Source organism: Bubalus bubalis, chromosome 21, assembly GCF_019923935.1.
Source record: "Bubalus bubalis isolate 160015118507 breed Murrah chromosome 21, NDDB_SH_1, whole genome shotgun sequence".
NCBI lineage: Eukaryota > Metazoa > Chordata > Mammalia > Artiodactyla > Bovidae > Bubalus > Bubalus bubalis.
Genome location: NC_059177.1, coordinates 2914606 through 2932638, shown reverse-complemented (window position 1 = coordinate 2932638; position 18033 = coordinate 2914606). Strand labels below are relative to the sequence as shown.

The 18033-nt window shown below is 38.2% G+C and overlaps 1 protein-coding gene across 2 annotated transcripts in view; it reads right to left on the bottom strand.

The window, feature by feature from the left end:
- Window positions 1-18033, bottom strand: part of ZCWPW2 (zinc finger CW-type and PWWP domain containing 2) — a 400309-nt gene that overhangs the window by 305116 nt on the left and 77160 nt on the right. For both annotated transcript variants that reach the window (XM_045163891.1, XR_006547320.2), the window contains exon 4: window positions 6201-6312. In XM_045163891.1, the coding sequence (XP_045019826.1) occupies window positions 6201-6312 (112 nt within the window). The remainder of the gene's footprint in view (window positions 1-6200; window positions 6313-18033) is intronic.

Genomic DNA, 18033 nt, shown 5'->3' with positions numbered 1-18033 from the left:
TCTTTCAAACAGTTGGGAATAATTGATGAGCAATGATAAAATAGCAAAATATTCCGAGAGGGAAAAATAAGATGTTGAAATTCCACAATGCATTTCAGATTTAAGGGCCCAGTGAGACCTGGTAGTAGTTACAATATGGAACATGCTTTGTTGAATCAAAAAAAATTTCCCTGTTCTTTTGAAGACCTCTGACAATAATAAAAATCACAATGAAATGCTAATCTGTACAAATAGCTAAAACTGCACAAAAAGACTAAAATTGGATCCAAAGGACCCTGATCATATATTGAGAGTTAATGAGAATAGAATAGAACTCATGTTTCTTCTCAAAACGTAAGCGATTCTTAAGTAAAACATCCGGTAGGGAGATGAATTGGAAACAGAAACATCCAAACTGTTGTTCAAGAACTCTTTACACTCAAAAGTTGCAGAACTGTCTCCCAGTGCAATAGAACTCTAGTTCAAATGTCAGAGGAAAATGCTGATGTAATACTTTAAAACATAACAATCACTAGTGATTTCTCTGTTAATAACAGTAAGCCTGTGTTCAACTTCAGCAGCATTTACTATTTTCTAAGAGCTGAATTCTCCCTAGTGAGAAAGGTTTAATTTCCTCCCTTCAGAAATCTCTGCATGTAAGAACCCTGACATACAGAGTGAAAAGCAGTTAACAGGAAATGTAGATTTGGATAATTAAAAGGACCTTTACTTTTCTTCTGAACTATATCCACATCATATTTTTAAAGTATAAAAGAGGAGCTTCAGGTAGAAAATAAAAATGTTCCAAATGAGTAGAGGTGGTTATGCATCATGAATCATAAGAGATGTTAAAATTTTTATTTACAACCATATGAGAGGGAAGTTAGGGTTAGAAAGAAAGCTGAGCGGCAAAGAACTGATGCTTTTGAACTCTGGTGTTGGAGAAGACTCTTGAGAGTCCCTTGGACTGCAAGGAGATCCAACCAGTTCATTCTAAAGGTCCTGGGTGTTCACTGGAAGGACTGATGCTGAAGCTGAAACTCCAATACTTTGGCCACTTCATGTGAAGAGTTGACTCACTGGAAAAGACTCTGATGCTGGGAGGGATTAGGGGCAGGAGGAAAAGGGGACAACAGAGGATGAGATGGCTGGATGGCATCACCGACTCCATAGGCACGAGTTTGGGTGAACCCCGGGAGTTGGTGATAGACAGGGAGGCCTGGCATGCTGGGATTCATGGGGTCGCAAAGAGTCGGACACAACTGAGCGACTGAACTGAACTGAAAACCTGGAAGCAACCAGGATGTTTTCAATGGGTGAGTGGATAAATAAACTGGTACACACAAACAATGGAATATAATTGGTGGTAGAGAAATCCTCACAGCTGCTGGAATTAAATAAATGGTTTGCCTCTAAGCAACTAACCTTTTAAGTAACTGACCTTCTGTAAAATATTTTAATAATAGTTAATTATCTCTCAAACCTACTTTGAATACAGTAAGAAGCTGTATATATCCTAGAATCCACTCTAGAAGCTAAGCAGGCACAGGACTAAATTCTCTTTTGGAGGCAGTAAAAAGGGAGTGAGCCTGTGACGCAAAGACTTAACTCCTAGAAGTCTGTTCACGCCCATCAATTTGGGATACTTCAGGCACAAAATGAGAGTCCTTAGGCACATGGCTCTCTATAATCAGGCTGAATTATACAAATTCTGCATGTAAAAACCATCAGACTTTCATCAAGAAAATGGTTTGTTGCTGCAAAATCAATCAGAAATAACCCCGTTCCAGGTCTCCAGACAAGTAAGAATGCCAAAGGACGCAGACATCAACACCCTGGCACACACAACAGCAGCAAAGGCAAGATAACTTACCGAGACCAGGTCACTGCTAGTGTGAAATGGCTGCAATACAACTTTCAAAAGTAAAAGACTATACATTGCTACAAAATATTAATGTTTAAAAACACTAAATATTTCAGTTTATTCTGGTTACACAGAGAAATGTATAGCCCATGCAAAGCATAAAATTGTATTTGTGACACTAAAGTGAGTTCAACCTTTATTGCTAATAAACAGAGACATTATATTTTCAGCTCAAGGAATAAAATCACATTTGTGGTAATAAAAGTCTTGACCACAGGAGTTTGCTTATCATTCTTTTTCCATTCTTTTCAAATCTATTTATATGCTTTAAAATCTAAACTTAGGTGGCTAGGTTAATATTTAAACTTTTTCTCAAATAAAATGTTTTTATATATGTTTTAAACTTTTCTACAGGAGAAAAAATATCACTCTACTTTAAAATTCAGTAAGCACAAAAGACCGGATCCTCCCTTAGAAAAATCTGCTTTAGAACTTAAGGTGGAGAAAATCAGAAGGTACCTTGTAAGGAAAAAAAAAATATCCTTTTTATGATCACTAAGCAGAAAAAAATTTAAATATATTTATTTATTGAAAAATCATTTCCATGCAACTATTAAATTCTTTTTAGAGTTAAAAATGTATTATAGCTGCTACAAACCCTATGAATTCATTTAAAAAGCTACCCATAAACCACAATATTTATGATTCAAGAGAACTTTGACGATGCTTTGAAATATTATACTTTTTTACCTAATTAAAGAAGTTAAAGATTACTTTTTACCTCTGCCTTGAATTTTTTTTTAAAATAAAACATTTTGAAAAATACTTTGTTCTAAAATAATATAGCATATCCAAATAAAAGTTTCACTCAAGGAATATATTTTAAAGCCATAGCTTCTAATATTGAAATAAATGCTTTGAAATACATAAGAGAATCTATGTAGAAACGTTAAGAATATAGATGACAGAAGCACTAATTAAAACACCTACATTTAAATAGAGTGCGCGCTAAATAGACAGTACTCCAAAAGGACATATAGATAGCCAAACAACACATGAAAAGATGCTCAGCATAACTAATTATTGGGCTCCCCTGGTGGCTCAGAGGTTAAAGCGTCTGCCTCCAATGCAGGAGACCTGGGTTCAATCCCTGGGTCGGGAAGATCCCTTGGAGAAGGAAATGGCAACCCACTCCAGTATTCTTGCCTGGAGAATCCCATGGATGGAGAAGCCTAATAGGCTACAGTCCACGGGGTTGCAAAGAGTCAGACACGACTGGGACACGGAGCAACTTAGCAACACAAATCAAAACTACCATGAATTATCACCTCACACTGGTAAGAATGGCCATCATCAGCAAGTCTACAAATAATAATGTTGGACAGGGTGTAGAGAAAAGGGAACCCTCCTATACTTTTGGTGGGAATGTAAATTAGTACAGCCTCTATGGAGAACAGGATGGAGGCTCCTTAAAAAACTAAAAATAGAGCTACCGTATGATCCAGCAATCCCATTCTGGACATATATCTAGAGAAAACTATAATCTGAAAAGAAGCATGCACCTCAGTGTTCTTTGCAGCACTATTTACATGAGCCAAGACATGAACGTTAATTCACTCCGTCGTGTCCGACTCTTTGTGACCCTATGGTCTGCTTTAGAACTTAAAGCAGGCTCCTCCGCCCATGGGATTTTCAAGGCAAGAATACTGGAGTGGGTTGCCATTTCCTTCTCCAGGAGATCTTCCTGACCCAGGGATTGAACCCAGGCCTCCCGCATTGTAGGCAGACACTTTACCGGCTGAGCCACCAGGGAAGTCAACAACCTAAATGTCCATCAACAGAGGAATAGATAAAGAAGAGACAAAAGAGTACTACTCAGCCATAAAAAGGAATGAAAAGTGACATTTGCAGAGACATGGATGAATCTAAGCAAGAAGAGATAAGAAAGCCTTCTTCAGAGATCAATGCAAAGAAATAGAGGAAAACAACAGAATGGGAAAGACTAGGGATCTCTTCAAGAAAATCAGAGATACCAAAGGTAAATTTCATGCAAAGATGAGCTCGATAAAGGACAGAAATGGTATGGACCTAACAGAAGCAGAAGATATTAAGAAGAGATGGCAAGAATACACAGAAGAACTATACAAAAAAGATCTTCATGACCCAGATAATCACGATGGTGTGATCACTGACCGAGAGCCAGACATCCTGGAATGTGAAGTCAAGTGGGCCTTAGGAAGCATCACTACGAACAAAGCTAGTGGAGGTGATGGAATTCCAGTTGAGCTATTTCAAATCCTGAAAGCTGATGCTGTGAAAGTACTGCACTCAATATGCCAGCAAATTTGGAAAACTCAGCAGTGGCCACAAGGACTGGAAAAGGTCAGTTTTCATTCTAATCCCAAAGAAAGGCAATGCCAAAGAATGCTCAAACTACTGCACAATTGCACTCATCTCACACGCTAGTAAAGTAATGTTTAAAATTCTCCAAGCCAGGCTTCAGCAATATGTGAACTGTGAACTTCCAGATGTTCAAGCTGGTTTTAGAAAAGGCAGAGGAACCAGAGATCAAATTGCCAACATCCGCTGGATCATAGAAAAAGCAAGAGAGTTCCAGAAAAACATCTATTTCTGCTTTATTGACTATGCAAAGCCTTTGACTGTGTGGATCACAATAAACTGTGGAAAATTCTGAAAGAGATGGGAATACCAGACCACCTGATCTGCCTCTTAAGAAATTTGTATGCAAGTCAGGAAGCAACAGTTAGAACTGGACATGGAACAACAGACTGGTTCCAAATAGGAAAAGGAGTTCGTCAAGGCTGTAATCGTCACCCTGTTTATTTAACTAATATGCAGAGTACATCATGAGAAACGCTGGACTGGAAGAAACACAAGCTGGAATCAAGATTGCTGGGAGAAATATCAATAACCTCAGATATGCAGATGACACCACCCTTATGGCAGAAAGTGAAGAGGAACTCAAAAGCCTCTTGATGAAAGTGAAAGTGGAGAGTGAAAAAGTTGGCTTAAAGCTCAACATTCAGAAAACAAAGATCATGGCATCTGGTCCCACCACTTCATGGGAAACAGATGGGCAAACAGTGGAAACAGTGTCAGATTTTATTTTTCTGGGCTCCAAAATCACTGCAGATGGTGACTGCAGCCATGAAATTAAAAGATGCTTGCTTACTCCTTGGAATAAAAGTTATGACCAACCTAGATAGCATGTTCAAAAGCAGAGACATTACTTTGCCAACAAAGGTTCGTCTAGTCAAGGCTATGGTTTTTCCTGTGGTCATGTAAGGATGTGAGAGTTGGACTGTGAAGAAGGCTGAGCACTGAAGAATTGATGCTTTTGAACTGTGGTGTTGGAGAAGACTCTTGAGAGTCCCTTGGACTGCAAGGAGATCCAATCAGTCCATTCTGAAGGAGATCAGCCCTGGGATTTCTTTGGAAGGAATGATGCTAAAGCTGAAACTGCAGTACTTTGGCCACCTCATGCGAAGAGTTGACTCATTGGAAAAGACTCTGATGCTGGGAAGGACTGGGTACAGGAGGAGAAGGGGACGACAGAGGATGAGATGGCTAGATGGCATCACTGACTCGATGGACGTGAGTCTCTGAACTCCGGGAGTTGGTGATGGATAGGGAGGCCTGGGTGCTGCGATTCATGGGGTCACAAAGAGTCGGACACGACTGAGCGACTGATCTGATCTGGATGGATCTAGAGACTATAATACAGAGTGAAGTAAGTCAGAAAGAGAAAAACAAATATTATACTGATATAATATCGCTTTACATGGAATCTAGAAAAATGGTAGAGATGAACTTATTTGCAAAGTAGAAACAGAAACTACAGACGTAGAAAACAAATTTACAGTTACCGAGGGGAGATGCTGGGGGTGGGATGAATTGGGAGATTGGGATTGACATATATACACTATTGATACTGTGCATAAAATAGACAACTAAGGAGAATCTAGCACAGGGAACTCTTCTCTGTCCTCTGTGGTAACTTAAGTGGGAAAGAAATCTGAAAAAGAGGGAATATATGTATACATATAGCTGATTCACTTTGCTGCACAGCAGAAAATAATACAACATTGTAAAGCAGCTATGCGCCAACAGAAATTAATTTTAAAAAATGGATTGCATGTTTAGTCTTGGAAAATAGTTTCAGAGGGCAAAAAATAAATACTATTAATCCATATAAGAATAAATTTTCATTGGACAAAGATATACTATTCTCCTGTGAAACGGAAAGAGAGATTTTAAAATGTGCAAACATGTTTTGGAAAGACACTCTTGAATAAATCCTTGTTTTGTGGTGGTGAAGAATAAACAACACACGTACCCTGTTTTGATAGGTAGCATCCTTCCAGCCTTTGCTCATGAGAACATCCATAGAGGAGGTATGCTTCTTGTAGGGCACTCTTATACCACTTATGTTTCTTACATTTTTCTGGCTAAAGAAAGACAGAAAAATAGTAAGATTCATCTTTAAGTGTATTTTTTTTAAACAGGTTCAGCTGTTGAGCTTGAACTAAACTAAGCACTGTACAATACACTAGACTTTGATTATTATTTTTTGGTATATTTTAGAATATAGCAAAGTTGGGGATATTTTGTATGTTAATAGCCAAAAGGGTCAGAGTCTCAATTCACTAAGATATTTTAATATGATTTATCTCAGACTTAGTTACAGATAGTTAAGACCACCAGTGTAACAAAGTAGTGAACATTAATACATTTTATAAGAAAAATTTTGATTCCTCTTTAAGTAACAAGGCATCTTACTTCTTGGAAGGCAATGGTAATGTAATGATAAAAACTGAAAGGCATAGTTTCTTACTGTAGTAAAACTAATTCCATTCACATCTAGTTTTGGTGTTATAGCAGATAGCTGGCATATTCATACAATTTTTTGAAACTTTCTGTGCCCAATTTCTTCACCTGTAAAGCGAGGCTAATGCAATCACCATTAAGTATTAAAGGAAACAATAAGTATTAAATTCAGTAAGTATTAAAGGAATAATAGATGAGAGAGTTTTCTGGCATAATAAGTGATCAATACATGTTATTCTACTTGAGTACAGTTCTTTTTCTAAATATATATTCAATTTTTAAAAAATATAACTTGAGAGACTTCCCTGGTGGTCCAGTGGTTAAGACCCCATGCTGCCAAAACAGGGGGGATGGGTTTGATCATGGTTTGGGAACTAAGATCCCACATGCCATGTAGCATAGCCAAAATATTTAAAAAAATAACAGCTGGAAAATTTAATTTGAAAAGAAAAATGGAATAAAAGAATCTTTAGGTTAAAAATGACTGTAAAAATTATATGGCCTAGTAATTTTGCCAATATTATTTTAGAGCTTGTCCCTAAAAGGTTTTTATGATGCTTAAAAAATTTACAATTTATAAAATGCATGCCATCTTTTTATTTTTGCAAACTTCAGCTCCAAAAAGAACACAGGTGTTAAATTGCATGTGGTACTGGACAGTATTTGCCATAAAAGTAGTGAAAAAAATACAATCAAACAAAAATCTATTTTTGTAAATCAAACAATAGATTTTTGTACACAGAATACCTAAATTTCATTTATTAAGTTATTTCATAGGAAAAAAGAAAAGAGAGACAGATACAATTCAAAAAACATCAGATAATTTAAACTAAGACTATCTAAGCTATAATAACATTTGCAGATTTAAAACATTTTCGCCTCTCAAATGTTATAAAGATGCTAAGTTAAACATTTATAGGACCTCCCTGGTGGTGCCTCCCTGATAGCTCAGTCGGTAAAGAATCTGCCTGCAATGCAGGAGACCCTGGTTCGATTCCTGGGTCTGGAAGATCTGCTGGAAAAGGGATGGGCTACCCAGTCCAGTCTTCTTGGGCTTCCCTGGAGTATTCTGGCCTAGAGAATTCCATGGACTGCATAGTCCATGGGGTCGCAAAGAGTCGGACACGACGGTGACTTTCACTTTCATGGTAACTTTCTGGGGGTGCAGTGGATAAGAATTCACCTGCCAGTGTAGGGAACATGGTTTTAATCCCTGGTTTGGGATGATTCCACTTGCCACAGAGCAACTAACCTCACAAAGGCAACTACTGAGCCTGTGAGGCAACTACTGAGCCTGTGAGGCAACTACCGAGCCTGGGTGCCGCAACCGCTGAAGGCTGCGCCTAGAGCCTGGGCTGCGCAGAAAGAAAAGCCACCTCAATGAGAAGGCCCCACAACTCAGCGAAGAGTAGCCTTTGCTCACCACGACTATAGAAAGCCTGCGCAAAGCAGGGAAGACCCAGTCCAGCCAAAAATAAATTAATTTAAAAGATTTTAAAAATAATTTATAGATAATGAAAAATCACCTATAAGCTGTTACATGTGTGTGCGCTCAGTTGCTCAGTCAGGTCCAACTCTTTGAGACCCCATGCACTGCAGCCCACCAGGCTCCTCTGTCCATGGGACTCTCTGGGCAAGAATACTAGAGTGGGTTGCCATGCCGTCCTCCAGGGGATCTTCCTGACCCAAGGACTGAACCCCCGATCTCCTGCAGGAGGATTCTTTATCACTGAGCCACCTGGGAAGCTGTTACAGCACTAAACAACTAAAGTTGAGGAAATTTCTTAAGAAAACCGATGCAAAATATTCCAAAATTAAACCCTGGTGAGTCTGGGGAACGAAAAAGCAATTTTTAATCCTGTGTCTGAGAATCTTTAAGAATTTATCAGTAAGTATGTGCCACCTAGTGGTAATATTACAATTACACATCTTTCAAAGAACTCAAACTCTTGTACAAAGAATTTTGAATTTCAGAATAAGGCTCAGATATGCAGTGTATTTTCAATTAGTTTGTTCTTTGATTGAAGAAGCGATTCTAAAAGCATAGAATGTGCCCCCCTGTCCACCCCGGTACTGTTTCTCCCAAAGGCACCCCAAATTACCAGTTTCTTTCACAGTCTTCCAGAGACACTGTATCCACCTATAAGCATTTACATCATTTAAATATCTATTTTTACAGAATGCTATTAATAGCTATATACTTTGAGTTTTTCTATTTGTATCTTGCATATTTCTTTATTTATAGATTTATTCAGTGTATTTCAGACCCTCAGGATCTATCACTGAAGAAAACAAATGAAGCTTACAATCTAACCGGTGAAGTAAGCGTAACAAATACATAAAGGCTCTAGTTTAAGAGGCTGTAAGTATTCTGTAATAAAGAAAAGGTGAGGCAATAAAGTGGTTCAGGGTAACTCTCATTGAAAAAGTGACATTTAAGCAAGGATCTGAAGGAGGTCGAGCAGCTACCTGAGATATCCTGAGAAAGAGCACTGTGGGCGGAGAAAAGATGCTCTAAGACAGGAGAATATAAGTGTACTCAAGGGGCATTAAGGAAGGTAAGCTGGTTATGAGTGAATGAGAAAGAAAATGAGTAACTAGGAATGATGTCCGAAGAATTAACAGGGACCAGGTCATGGAGGTCCTTGCAGGCCACTGCAGGAACTCTCCAATGAGTTCCTGGCTTTTACTCTGAGTGAAATCGGAGTCACTGCACAGTTCTGAGCAGAAAAATAAAATTTGTTTTGATTGAATGCTTTAAAACAATTGATCATCCTGCTTGCTTTAATGAGAACAGACCACAGAAGCAAGTGTAGAGTGGATGACTGGCTACTACAGTCATCCAGGCAAGACATGATGTGGTCCAGTGCAGGTCATAGCAGCCACTGTGGTGACAAGCGGTAGGATTCCAGGTATAATCTGGAGGTAGACCAAAAATAATTCACTTCTTAACCAACTGGAAATTGATTATGAGAGATAGAGAGGATGACTCTAAGGCTCTGGGACCAAGTAAGTAGAGGATGGGATTTGCTATCCACTGAGATAGGGGAGCTGTCAAAGAAGTGAGATAGGGGTGGTGTGGAGATCAAGAGTTCACACATTTTGAATACACATTATAATACCTGAGGAGCACTCTCATAAGGGAATTCAGTAGAGAGAATTGAACTGCAGATAAAATGGAGGAAACATACACATACACCATATTTAAAGCCAAGAAATTAAAATAGATAACCAAGGGAATGAGGAAGTAGATGTATGTATATCCAAATAGGTAGTACACACGTACAGTTATTTATTTTACAAATGCCCTTGTGATTGACATTTAGGTTTTTTCCAATATTTTGCAAGATGAAACAATGCTGCAAAAAAAAGTTTTGTCCATATGTCTCCTTACCCATGTTAAAGTGTACTGAAGCATAAATTCCTAAGACATTGAACTTAAGTTAAATTTTGGAGCTACTGTGAAATCACTCTTGAATGAGGTGATCACAATTTACAATGCCATGAACATTATGCTTTGTCACACTCTGGAGAACACTCTTGTTACCAAACTCAGATCTCTGCCAATATTTTTAAGGAAAAATGGTATTTCCTTTCTATTAGAATTTCTAAAATTCTTTAATTTTGAGTAATTTTTCACAATTTTCCAGTTTTATTGATATATAATTGACAAATAACTGTATAAATTTAAGGAATACTACACAATGATTTGATATATATATATATATGTGTGTGTGTATATATATATATATATGGAAATGATTACCATGTAGGGTTTGTTAACAGATATCATCAACTCACATAATAGCCTTTATCTGTGTGTATGGTGAGAACATTTAAGATCTGCCCTCAGCAACTGTCAAGTATATAACACAAAAATGTTATTAATAATGATAGTCACCATGTTATACATTAGATTCCCAGACCTTATTCATCAGTTTTTCATTATTTTTTCTTTTTTAAAATTTTAATTGAATAATTACTTTATAATATTATGATGGTTTTTGCCATACATCAACATGAATCAACCATAAGTATACATATGTCCCCTCCCTCTTGAACCCCCTCCCATCTCCCTGCCCATCCCACCCCCTGAGGTTGTCACAGGGCAGGGGCTTTGGGTTCCCTGCTTCATACATTAAACCTCCCACTGGCTATCCATTTCACATATGGTTATGTATGCGTTTCAGTGCTATTTTCTCAAATCGTCCCACCCTTTTCTTCCCTCACTGTGTTCAAAAGTCTGTTCTTTATGTCTGTGTCTCCTTTGCTGCCCCACGAATACGATTATCAGTACTGTCTTTCTAGATTCCATAGACAGGCGTTAATACTTGATATTTGTCTTTCTCTGACTTACTTCATTCCGTATAATAGGCTAAAAGCCAGTTATTTTTTCTTTTCTATGGAATAACTGTTCAAATCCTGTGTTAATATTTATATTGGTTGCATTCTCATTGATTTGTAAGAGATTTTTATGTGTTTGCTATATGTACTACAAATATTTTCTGCTATTTTTAGTTTATGTGTTAGTATAATTGTATTTTCTTTTTCATTTAAATTTTTCATCCTTCTAGAACTAATTTAGCCATCTGTACAAATATAATTTATTAAACAATAACAACCTTTAAAAAACTACTTGAATACAACCTTACCATTAAGTATTTTCAAGTACTTTTGAACTTTATGTTGTTCTATTAATCTATCAAATAACTGTTAAAATCAAACTGCTTTAATTACTAGAGAGTTATTATAATTCTATATTTTATAGGCCCAACTCCCTCTCCCATATCTGGGCTTACCCTAGATTCTTTATGGCTCAGTGGTAAAGAATCTGCCTGCAAGGCAGGAGATTCAGGAGACACAGATCCGATCCCTCTTCCACGTTTTATTTTCCTACAAATTTTAGAAATTGACCCTTGAACAGCACAGGTTTGAACTTTGCAATCGCATTTTTATGTAGAGTTTTCATTCAATATGTACTGCTATACTACATGATCCAAGGTTGGTTGAATCTGTGGGTGCAGAACTGGTGAACTTTGATGATCACGGTGCATGCGTGTGTGCTAAGTCACTTCAGTCAATGACCATTGTGAAGTTACAGGTAGATTTTCAACTGCAGAGGGTTGATGTCCCTTCTCTTGAGTTTTTCATGGGTCAACTGTAGGGGTTTTTTTAAGTTCTTTTTAATGATAAAGAAGATGTAGTACATACATATAATGGAATACTACTGCTGCTAAGTTGCTTCAGTCGTGTCCGACTCTGTGCGACCTCATAGACGGCAGCCCACCAGGCTCCCCAGTCCCTGGGATTCTCCAGGCAAGAACACTGGAGTGGGTTGCCATTTCCTTCTTCAATGCGTGAAAGTGAAAAGTGAAAGTGAAGTCGCTCAGTTGTGTCTGACTCTTAGAGACCCCATGGACTGCGGCCCACCAGGGTCCTCTATCCATGGGATTTTCCAGGCAAGAGTACTAGAGTGGGGTGCCATTGCCTTCTCTGTAATGGAATACTACTCAGCTATTAAAAGGAATCCCACTCCAGTGTTCTTGCCTGGAGAATCCCAGGGATGGCACAGCCTGGTGGGCTGCCGTCTATGGGGTCGCACAGAGTCAGACACCACTAAAGTGACTTAGCAGCATTAAAAGGAATGCCATGGACAGCAGCATGGATGGACCCAGAGATGATCATACTAAGTGAAGTAAGTCCAATACAGACACATAGATGACATCATTTATATGCAGAATCTAAAAAAGTGGTATGAACGTATTCACAAAACAGGAACAGACTCAAAGACTTTGAGAATGAATTTATGGTTACTAGGTAGGAGAAAGGGGAGGGACAGGTTGGGAATTTGAGACTGACATGTACACACTGCTGTATTTAAAACAGACAATCAACAAAGACATATTGTACAGCACAGGGAACTCTGCTCAATACTCTGTAATAACCTAAATGGGAAAAGAATTTGAAAAAGAATAGATACATGTATAATTAAATCACTCTGCTGTTACACCTGAACTAACTACTGTCCCATATGATCTTGTTCCAAGTAACTTCTGACTCTCTGAGAAAGATGCATGCTATCTCTATATCACGAGGTAGCACATTCAAAGCAAACAATACCTATGTGTCTGTCCACCCAATAAGGCCAGTGAAGAGAAATCTGCAGTCAGGCAGAAATTCATATCTTCTGTTGTTTTGTATTTAAGATTGCTTCTCCCCATAAAAATTAATCAAGATATTGGGTTGGCCAAAAAGTTCATTTGGGTTTTTCCATACTCTCTTTCCATACTCTCTCTTATGGAAAAAAACTCAATGAATTTTTTTGACAACTCAATAATCACTTGGAGTTGTAGCAGGATAAATCTCACTTCTCAAACTTGAATGTGTGCACAATGTCACATGACCTTATTTTTGCTAAATAAAATTGAATGTGCCAGTCCTTGTCCAACAAGGATAAGAAATTTGATCTTGCTCATTTTGGGGCCACCCCTTACTTTCTCTAGGTTCCTGTAAATTGAGAGGTAAAGATGGTGCCTGAAGAGCGAGGAGAGATCATTACTCCTCAACCCATAAGGCTTCCATGAATAACATCTCTATTCAAATCCCTCGGGTCAGGCAATCACAACTTCTTCTTCAGGCCCAGACCAAAGGGTCCTTTCTGAGGCTGGAAACCATCAACCTCCCAGCACACCTTGCGCTCTTCTTTTGTGAGGTACTCTGTTCCCCAGGGCAATGGTGGACCCTTGTCATCTTTGAGGTCTGAAAGAATTTTCTCTGCCTGCATGCTCTTGCCTGCCCCATGCCCAGATTCAGGGGGCTCAGGTCAAGAAGACAGGTCAGCTCTGCTTTTGATCCCAACAGAAAACATCCCTGAGAGATGAGAATAAAAGAAATATGACCACTTTTTGGAATAAATTAAAGGGAAAAATACAATCGAAACAAGAATTATTACCAACCTGGTATCTGGTTGGCTGTGGCGAAGGATCTCCTAGTGCAGGATTCTCCAGGTGGTCTTTCCTCTCCCCGCTGGTTGGGCGCTCTGCTCCTTCATTCTGCCTATCTACTGCTCTCCCTTAATTTCTCCCTATGGTACTCATCAACAGCTAACACAGTGTATCTTTCTTTAAAAACTTTGTTAACTGCATGTCTCACTCCACTAATTTAAGTCACCTGATGGCATTTAAATTTTGTCTGTTTTGATAAATTCTGAGCCTAGAATCAGTGCAAGTAATAGGAGCTCAGTAACTATTTTGAGTATTATAAATAGACATTTTTTGTTTATGGTGGTATGAGCAGAGCCCAGACCGAAAATTGGAGATGAAAATAAAAGGTTGCTACATTTTAATCCTGAATTATGTGATTATCCCTAGAACAGTAAAAGAAAAATGTATAAAAAGAAAAATGTATAAACATGATGACTATCTGGCATTATAATATGGTGATATTACTTCTTTTTAAAAGTTTATTTATTTATTTATTGGCTGCACTGCCCAGCATGTGGGATCTTAGCTCTCTGACCATGGATTGAACTTGCAGCTCCTGCATTGAAAATTCGAAGTTTTAACCACTGAACTACCAGGAAAGTCCCTGATATTACTTCTAATATGATGTTAAACTTCATTTTCTTGTAAGAATTCAGATCTGTATAGTATTTCAGGAACCACTGATTTATCCTATGATGTTAACAGCATTTTTTCTTGAAAAAAATAGTGTGTCTAATTTCAAGTACTTTAAGTGTTATGCAAAAAAATAGTACCTAATTTTAAAATTAAATTCAAGCAAATCATCTTAATATGACCTATTTGAGGGGACAGCAGAGCCTCACTAAAATCCTATAGATACCACATAGCAGCTACTATCCAATACTGTCGATTCAAATTTTGATGATATTAATAACAAAGTTAGCTGCAAATATAAGTATTTATAATTTATGAAATGTATCTTTCAGACACAGTGTTGAGAATATATTAAAAATCTGGAAAATTGGAATCGTAAGTACTGAGACTGTTGTATTGGATTTCATAAATTCATTGAAGCAGCTTTAAATACTGACCATTACCTTACTATTTTATTACTTTAAGTTATAATATGTCTTTAGAAGCATGGGGGGATAATTCACAGACTTTATAACCTAAAGAAATACAAAATAATTTTCCTTTGAAATGTACCTCTCCTAAATGTTTGGGGACCAACACCACCACCTAGTAAAGTCCTCTGCTTAAGGATTTCTGTTGACTGTTGTTGTTTATACACTTAAACTTCCAGTGTACCTCGCTGACTCAACCCGTGATGCAACACCTATTTCCTATCAGGCCAAAGCTACTGTTTTCAGTAGCTTTCAAGAAGCTACTGAAGCAACTTTCAAAGAAGTTCAGTAGGAAGTTAATCATAAGGATATCTTGTCTTCCTTAAATTGGATTTCTGCAATAGCAACCAGCAATTTTAACAGTAAGAACATTCTCATTCCTCTGATGCCAACTAGAAGATAGTCACAGGAACATTTGTGCACTTCACATGCCTGGGCTTCGTAACACCTGCCTCCTCTGTTACCTGCCATCTTTAATACAGGTTCTGGATGATTTAGACAGCCCATTCAAATTATTGAGTCCTGGAAGCAATAATGGTTTCAAAATCATAAATAGGAATTTGCTTACTCTAACTCAGCCAGATTTTAAGATCAAAATAACTTAGGTCTCCCACATCCAAAAAAACTGAAAAGTATGAGCCAGTTGACCTCCGTTCCCCCCAACAAAGTTCCAGCTCTGTTTAGTCTGATCCCTTACATCAACTTCAAAGATAATACCAAGAATGCAATGAGTACTAGGGGAGAAATTAGGCAGAAAGGAAAGAATAAGAAAATGTGACAATCAAACCTTTAGGGTGATTCCATTACTTGGTTTGACACATGCCTGAGCAGGCCCTGAACTTTGGGGAGAGGGAGGGGAAGGAAGTCAAGCAGCTTTAGGTAAAACAGCCCCAATGGACAAATTAGAAAACCCACAGGCTTCCAGCTAAGCTCTTCATTCATCTAGACTTTAACATGTGTTTTCTAAGTATTTTGAATATCTAAGTTTTTTTCCTAACAAGATGGATAAACAACCACTGTATGTTGTTTTTAAAGGAGCCCTAGTCTAACATTGTGGGGCTTCCCCGGTGGCGCAGTGGTAAAGAATTCACCAGCCAATGCAAGAGACACAAGAGATGTGAGTTCGATCCCTAGGTCAGGAAGATGCCCTGCAGTAGGAAATGGCAACCCACCCCAGTATTCCTGCCTGGGACATCCCATGGACAGAGGAGCCTGGCGGGCTACAGTCAGACACAGCTGACTGAGCACATGCACATACATACACACACAGACTAACATTTCAGGCTGTTCTGTTATCTGGACTGATATCCCTTTTCATACAGTGAATAATTCTGTCATTTAATGTGTAGACCAGATTTTGAGAGACAAGAGAAAGAAAGAGGCCTCCAGCTACTATAGCAATGAAAAAATCAGTCACCACCAAGAGAGAAACTATTTAAAGGGACAGGGGGATCCAATATCACAGTTTTGCTAAAACTTTGCCTTGCTTCTTTAGCACATGGACTCATAAACACATTAATAAAGCACACCAGGTTCCTCTCTCCATGGGATTTTCCAGGAAAGAATATTGGAGTGGGTTGCCATTTCCTATCCCAGGGGATATTCCAACCCAGGGATTGAACCTGCATCTCTTGCATCTCCTGCATTGGCAGACAGATTCTTTACCACTGGCCACCTCAGAAGACTTAAATTCCACAAGGTAAACACAATAAAAATAACACATGTTTTTATATATCTTTTTAGCTAATTGTAGTAAAGCACAGCATAGGTATATGGGGAGATAATCTGCTATAGAGTGGTTCCTCAGACACTCCCCAGGATGCAGGCTCAGGAATACATATATAGACTACACTGGGTCTTCGCTGCAGCTTGCAAGCTTCTCCTGTTGAGGCGCCTGAGGATCTAGACAGCATGGCTCAGTAGCTGCAGCACGGAGGCATAGCTGCTCCACAGCCTTTGGGATCTTAGTTCCCTGACCAATGATCAAACCTGTGTTCTCAGCATTGGAAGGCTGATTCTTAATCACTGGACCACCAAGGAAATCCCTCAGGAATATATACTTTTAAAGAATTCTATAGGAGAATGTGATGATGAGTAAGTTTGGCAAACAAAACTAGAGTAAAACAAACAAACAACAACAAAAAACAAACCCTGGTATCAGGATACCAAAGTTTGCATTAATAATAACCAATTACTTCTAAGGTTACAAGGGAATGAAATAAATACTAAGTTTCAGTGACAGCCATGCAGAGGCCCAATATCCTTGGCTAAGAATCAGTGCAGTAAAGGTGAAGAGATCTGTCACATCTTTGTCCAACTTTGAAAAGCCCTGGCTAAAGATTAAGTTAATTAATCAAGTTGGCTGAATTAACACCAGGAGACCAATAAGAAGGGCTTTGTGATTTTCCAGTTTATAGATGATAGCTTATTACGAATTTGGTATGCTTGTAAAGATTAGAAACAGATGGTCCAGTGTAAACCAAGCAGGCTGTCACATAATGTAAAAACCTGGAACTCGCAGTCAGAAGACCTGGGCTTGAGTCCCAGTTCTGCTGCTGTCTGACCTCAGGCAAGTCACTTAACCTGAGACCTAACTTCCTTAACAATAAACGAAAATCCCATGAGACAGCATACATAAAAGGTGCTTTATAAATTGTAAAGCAGTTTTTAAATGTTGGTTATCAATGTCATAAATGATCAGAATGTAAACATTTATCATATAGTCTCTGAAGTCCAAAAAAACAAAACAGAAACTGTTATCAACAACAGGGAGGGGCTGACTGTGTACTTTATGTCCAGAGCAGTTCTACTATTAATGAGTCCATTGTTGTTTGTATCCACTAATTTATCCAGTGCTGTTTATGTAGTACTAAGTGTCAGGTACAGTCTGAAGCACTTCACAAACAGTTTCTTTTTTTTTTTTTTTAACTTCCCAACTAGCTTGCAAGGTAGGTACTTTTCTCATTTTACACATAAGGGAACTGAGGCACTGAGTTTCGACACAAGTTCATACAGCCAGTGAGTGAGAGAGCTGGCATTCACACACAGGCAGTCTGGCTCCAGAATTCATGGGCTCAGTGACTATAAAATGATATTTCACTAGAAGGCGATATCATTGCACAAACCTCAAAGATGATGTTATGAAGAGCTTGTAGATCATTATCATAAGAAATAAATTGTGTTGAAAATGATAGGAAACTACCATCTGGCATTTTCTGTATCAGGTCATATTTAAATTGCTTAGGAAAATTTTTTT